At 40.2% G+C, this 6,000-nt stretch overlaps 1 protein-coding gene across 1 annotated transcript in view; it reads right to left on the reverse strand.

Moving 5' to 3' along the window:
* LOC104618289 (myosin heavy chain, cardiac muscle isoform) overlaps positions 1–5,939 on the reverse strand; it is a gene marked incomplete at its 5' end in the record, with an annotated part of 36,106 nt that extends 30,167 nt beyond the window's left edge. Inside the window, 7 exons of the mRNA XM_010283839.1 lie at positions 184–333; positions 1,368–1,486; positions 2,078–2,216; positions 2,650–2,753; positions 4,673–4,771; positions 4,864–4,927; positions 5,847–5,939. Coding sequence (XP_010282141.1) covers positions 184–333; positions 1,368–1,486; positions 2,078–2,216; positions 2,650–2,753; positions 4,673–4,771; positions 4,864–4,927; positions 5,847–5,939 — 768 coding nt within the window. The remainder of the gene's footprint in view (positions 1–183; positions 334–1,367; positions 1,487–2,077; positions 2,217–2,649; positions 2,754–4,672; positions 4,772–4,863; positions 4,928–5,846) is intronic.
* Positions 5,940–6,000: the final 61 nt, after the last annotated feature.

Below are 6,000 nucleotides of genomic sequence, written 5' to 3' on the forward strand. Positions count from 1 at the left end.
TAAATGCTGAGTGTTTTCTACATGTATTAATGGAATAACCTTGTAAAATCATATACACTATTTGCTTTATGACTTTCTCAGCACTTTGCCTTCTGTTCATTTAGAAAAAGAAATGCTCACCCAAGAGCTATTGCTTGGTAACTTTTATGTCCTTCCACCAAGTCCTTGCACATTAATACTCACATCAAAGATTTCAAACCCAGCAATATCCAGGACTCCAATGAAGAACTGTCTTGGCAGCTTAGTGTCCAAGGTCTTGTTGATACGGACCACCAGCCATTTGAACATTCGATCGTACACTGCCTTAGATAAGGCTCCAACAGCATACAAAACCTAAAATACATGTTCCAAAATACCGCTGTGTGGAACAAAAGGATTTCAGTGCAGTAGCCTATTTCCATCCCTACTTATGGTTTAAATGAAATTTCACAATGGTTCTTATAATCACAAGGCATACTTAATACAACACACAGCTTCTCCCATTATCTATGCTGACCTTTCTTCAAATTGCTGCTATGTATACTAACATATATATCAAGTGCTAGTAAAGTACCTCTTGGGAAACAGCTAGACAGCAAGTTGCAAAGATTTTAATCCCTTACATTGCCATGGAAGTTAGGTGCCAGAAAGATCATGGGCCAGATGCCAGCCATGATGTCCAGAGCTACTGCCAGAATAGGAGAGGTCTGTGCTCAAGTTGCTCATTGCCATTTGCTTCTAATTTTTGAGAGACGCTATGGCATAAGCAGGCCATAGGAAGTCTCTCAAAAGTCTCTTCTTTAGCCTATGCATGACTACACCAATAGGATGGACCTCTCTCCAGCAGTTTTCTAGTTTCTGAGCCTGTACCACAGCCTATCTTCAAACAACAATTTTCATTGTAACCAAAATGCTGCAGCATCTTCTACAATACTACTACAGCTGCAGCAAGTGCTAACTCAAGGACTTTTGTTTCATAAATTAAGAGAGATGTCTAAGTGAATATTGCCTTTAGCTGACTGAGGTCACACAGAGCTTAAAATTACATGAATAATGAATGAGTGATGAGTGAATAAATAATCCATGGCTTCCATGTAACTATTCTCATCCAGAATGAGGTATCAATCCCCATATGGTTTTGCTGCACCTGGCTTCCTTGAGTGGCTGCTACAAACGCACCAGAAAAACAAACCTATCAAAGGCAGTGCTGGCCACTATTCCTTTGTCAATCTCTTTACCAGTTTCCCACACTGTTTGGGGATATAAAATGAGAACAGGTACTAGAGGTACGTGTTAATATTTCTAGCAGCTGTCTGTCTAAGATGTTACAGATGAATCCTTAAGGCTTGCAGGATGGGCATCCAAATACCCTGAAAGCTTCTCCTTACCTGTTCAACACTTTGACCTTTGGTCACATACTCATTGCCAACTTTCACTCTAGGGTGCAATAAACCCTTAATCAAATCAGACGAGTTGATTCCCATTAGGTAGGCAGCTTTGTCAGCACCTGGTCAAGAGAAACAAGGTTTCAACTGGCTTTGAACTCTTACATGGAAGCATGCCTAGCCAAGAAAAAGGTATTAAGTACACCCACTTCCAAAGAGAAACTGCGTAAAGACCTTGCTCTTTTAGTGATTTGTGTTAGGTGTGCCTGTACTCTCCCTTGTGGTAGAGAAGGTCATCTAGCTACCTCAGGCCCCAATTTCTGCAAGAATCACACTTGAGAAGCTCTTTGGCTATAGGGAAAAGAACATTTCTCCATACTGGTTATAGACAGTTTCAGGTGCAAGAGGAACTAAAGAAGTAAGACCTGAAGATATGAAAGAGAAAGCTAAGGTAACAACTATTTACAACCATTTTGTTCAAATTATCACAAAAATGGAATTTCAGTGGGTTACTCTAACTGTGTCTATTCACCTTCTATTAAGTAAAATTACCCACCACTGAACAAGCCACTGCTGCAAATAAAGCACGGCACTCTTGGTTGAGCAGGAGCTACATTGTGCAAGACCAAAGCAAACAGGCTGCTTCTTCCTCACAGTGCATAATACGTGACAGTCTTTTGAAGGTAAGGACTAATGTTATGTGTTATTCTTACTTTCAGTGCCATCAGCCTCTGCCTGCTCTTCTCTGGGTCTTTGTTTGAATTTCATGTTCCCAAAGTGCATGATGGCACCTGTGAGCTTGTAGGAACCAGTCTTCTCATCTGGCACAAATCCCAAGATGTCCATGGCTTGCTGTGAAAGGGAAACATAGATATTTTGTCACTTCTCTCTTCAGAACCAATGGCATTTTGCTACCCTGCAATCTACTTTTGCATGGCAGATACTACTAACCTGCCAAGGAGTGTTGTCTCACAAAGCAGACACTGGAACACCCTGAAGACCTAGTGGTGTCTGGGGAGCAGAAGGAGAGCTCCCTTTATCTAGCATTGATATATCAAAACTATAAGAACATTGTGCCCATGAGCATTACATGGAGCAAGGCCAGATGCAGAAGTGTAATAGTTTATTGGGCCTCGTGCTTCATAGTATGAATGCAGTTAAGACCCGTTTCTACTTTCACTTTAGTCCAATAGTTTCAGTGACAGAAGTTAGGCTCCTGACACCAATTTTCCTCCCCACATGCACCTAATCTATGAAGCAGTAAGTCAAATCAATACAGGCTTACATCCGTTGCCATCAATTCTTCTCCATCATCCAAGTTGTCCACAGTAACTACTCCTTGTGAGCAAAAGTGGTAGTCATACGGGTTGGTCGATACCAGTAGCATATCTGTAAAAGAAATTCCAAGGTAAAAATTGCCATCCTTTCAGGATATCCCCCCAAAAACGGAGATCAAAAGCTCAACTCTGATAATCATTTGTCTCTGCACAACTGCGTATAAAGTTGTATTTTGGGTTTTTTTACAACTGCAGGGCAGCAACCTACTTTCTAATTCTACTATTCCAGTCTGAAGATCAAGATTTAGAGAAAACATGAGTAAAAAGAGTATGGGAATACTGCATACACATCCATTAAACATGTTTTGCAGTATACCGAGTTCATCATTTCCCATATAGCCCTACTTTCTGCCTGTAGGGGTAAAAATCCCATACAAGTACAGAGGAGAAAAAGATTTTGGTATGGTCCAAGACAGGGACAATGGGCATCATTCTTCTCTTTTATAATAGACTAACAAAATAATGACTTCCAGGACTCTTTGGAGAAGACGCTTGGCTCTTGATAAACAAAAGTCTAAATATGGCACTGTCTGTCTCTCCTTTTTCTTTTCCTTTCACATTAAAACCCAAAAATGTAGAGTTGTCTTCTAGAAATCTAGCTGGCTCCAAAACTACAGGGAGACTCCTGTTACCCTAAAGCGACAGAAAGTTTCACTCACATTCAGCAGACCAAGGTTTCGTCTAGATTTTAATCTTTTATATTCATATACACACACCTACACGTCTAAATATGTATGTATGTAAATATATACATGTCTATCAATATATGTGTATATAACATTCTCTGTAAGTCTTTGGTACTTTGCAATGTAGTCACTATGTTATGCATTCATTTATCTACATTTATATTTTTCTGTACCTATACTTATCTATATTTAGATATGTACGTATTTATATACAAACACATACATTTCTTGTCTACAAAACAAAGTCCTCATTGGTTTCAGCCTCTTCAAGAGCCTGCAGACATGATCCTGCTGGCCAGAAAAGTGTGTGCTGTTGTAGAGTACACAGACAGATGGTTTATGGGAAAGCGCATGTTTTCCCAGCACAGGGATTCACACAGGAATCTCAGTGCAATGCTTCCTTGAAATCTTTCCCGTAATCGTCATTAATTAGGCCACATGAAAACTAAGAGGGTTAGGGACTTGACCACGCACTGTCAGGATAATAACACTTCAAAACGGATTATGATTGCTATGGCTTAGTAGGAGTTTAGTGGAGCAATAAAGTGACTCTTCAATGGATTTTTAAAAATGTGTTCCCTCAGAGCACAAATCAAAGTCAGCAAGCCACATCACTTAAATAACCGGTGAAGGTTTTATTCAAAGCGTTAGGCGATGGGAGCAGCGAGATCTCATCTGCTCTCTGCTCTTCTCCAGCAGGTCTACAGGACCGCGCTCAGCCAGGAGGAGCTTGAAAGGGGTAATCGCCCCATAATCTGCAGCAGGCAGCTTTGCATATTCTCTCTCGCTGCGCCGCGTGCTAGGATGCCAGTTTTGGCACTTGGGGCAGAGAGAGGAAATCAGCTCTTCTTCATGGACCTACACGCAGATCCCCTCATATGTGAAAATCTGCATAATTAAAGTTTTATCATCACAAATGCTTTGGGAGGCGTAGCATTTTCCAGATGTTTCGAGACCTTGGATTACACAAATTCAGTGTGATGTTTTTTGCCTTTATAATGCTATGGTTTAGAAGTCCTGTCTGAATCTCATTACCTTTAGACTAATCTGTAATACCACTTCACTTTATAGGGTTCCTGCATCAGTATATCACAGAAAAATGGACTCTGTTGCTGCCATTGGAATGGTATCTTTAAAAGAGTGTATTTGACAGTGGAAGTCCAGTTTCATCAAGTGGAAACGTAAGGGCTTTTCTGCACATGGGTTTGCCCCTGCCCCCTCCTCAGCCACTGTCTATTCAGCTGAAGGTTGGTTCTTAAAAGCTGTAGATCCACATAACGCTTACCCAGTAACTCTGGTTTCTTTCCTGACAGGATTTGGTAGAAGATGTGATAGTCTCTTTCGCCCGGTTGCTGGAAAATCACTCGGGATTTCTCCAATAAATCTAGTCGCACAAAGGAAAATTCAGTGAGAAAGGTTCTCCCAGCTTCCAGATGAGCAATTGTATTTTTTAAAAGGAGAGAGTTTTCTGCTTACAAATCTCAATATCAGCAGATGACAGCTTGCCTGTGGTTCCAAAATGGATTCGGATAAATTTACCCTAATTCACACAGAAGAATATTCTAATTAGTGCATATAGTACACACAGAAGGAAACAAAGGGTGCTGCTTGAAGGCAGCCATTTGGCCCGAAGAATCAGTTTATGCTCGCTGCCTAACTTTGCACAGGCCGATTTTCAATGAGAAATATTAAACAATGATCTTACACTTTTCCAAGATTAAATCTATACATACAGCTATGTAATCAGCTTGTGGGAAAAGGATTACAGTGTACTTATCTGCCAGGCTAAGATACGGGAATGCATGTAGCTTCCAGTTTCACGATGCAGGTTTACTGTAATGCAGGACTCGGAGCAATAAGCCTGGGCATGAGACACACAGGCTCCTTTTTTGATTCCTCCTCATTTGCAGCCCTAACTAACTTGGTATGCAACTACTTATGTCAGGAGGGTGCTGTGGTTTTACACTGCTTTGCCCATTAAATTTGCATATTCATCCTCCCAAATTTCATAAAAATCGAGTAGTTTTCATTTAATTTATCATATTCAAACACATCAACGTTTTAAAATAATTAATTTCCATTCCAGCTGACAAACTCCTTATACAATTGTGTTGCTTTCCACAGATGCTTTCCACCTCTGACCCTCTCTACCCCTTCCCATTTCATTTTTAACTGGATTTGTTAGGGAAGCACGGGCTATAAGCTCAGGCTGCCATCCTCGTGCCGTTCCTTTTGGACCGTTTAAACAATTATTCAGGGATATTTCTTTGTTTCTTTTTATCTTTAATCCTTCCCGTAGTTTTTCCTGGTTAGATGCTACTTCATTATTCTTCCACCGTGTGGAAATCCGACCATTTTAGTGGACAAAATGAGAATCAACTTATGAAGGGGTTATTACAAAGATGTTATTAACTGGCCATGGTTGAAGAGGACATCATTACGTTATGTTACAGACTTACAAAACGTGAAGAGTTGTCATTTCTCAGGGTTTTGGCATTTCCAAAAGCTTCTAGGGCTGGGTTTGCTTGAATGATTTGATCCTCCAAGGTTCCCTAGAAATCAAGGTTTCTATTTTATATATTAAATATACTATTAAGAAATAGTATATTTAAT

The sequence above is a fragment of the Phaethon lepturus genome, unplaced genomic scaffold, assembly GCF_000687285.1.
Source record: "Phaethon lepturus isolate BGI_N335 unplaced genomic scaffold, ASM68728v1 scaffold40393, whole genome shotgun sequence".
Lineage (NCBI taxonomy): Eukaryota > Metazoa > Chordata > Aves > Phaethontiformes > Phaethontidae > Phaethon > Phaethon lepturus.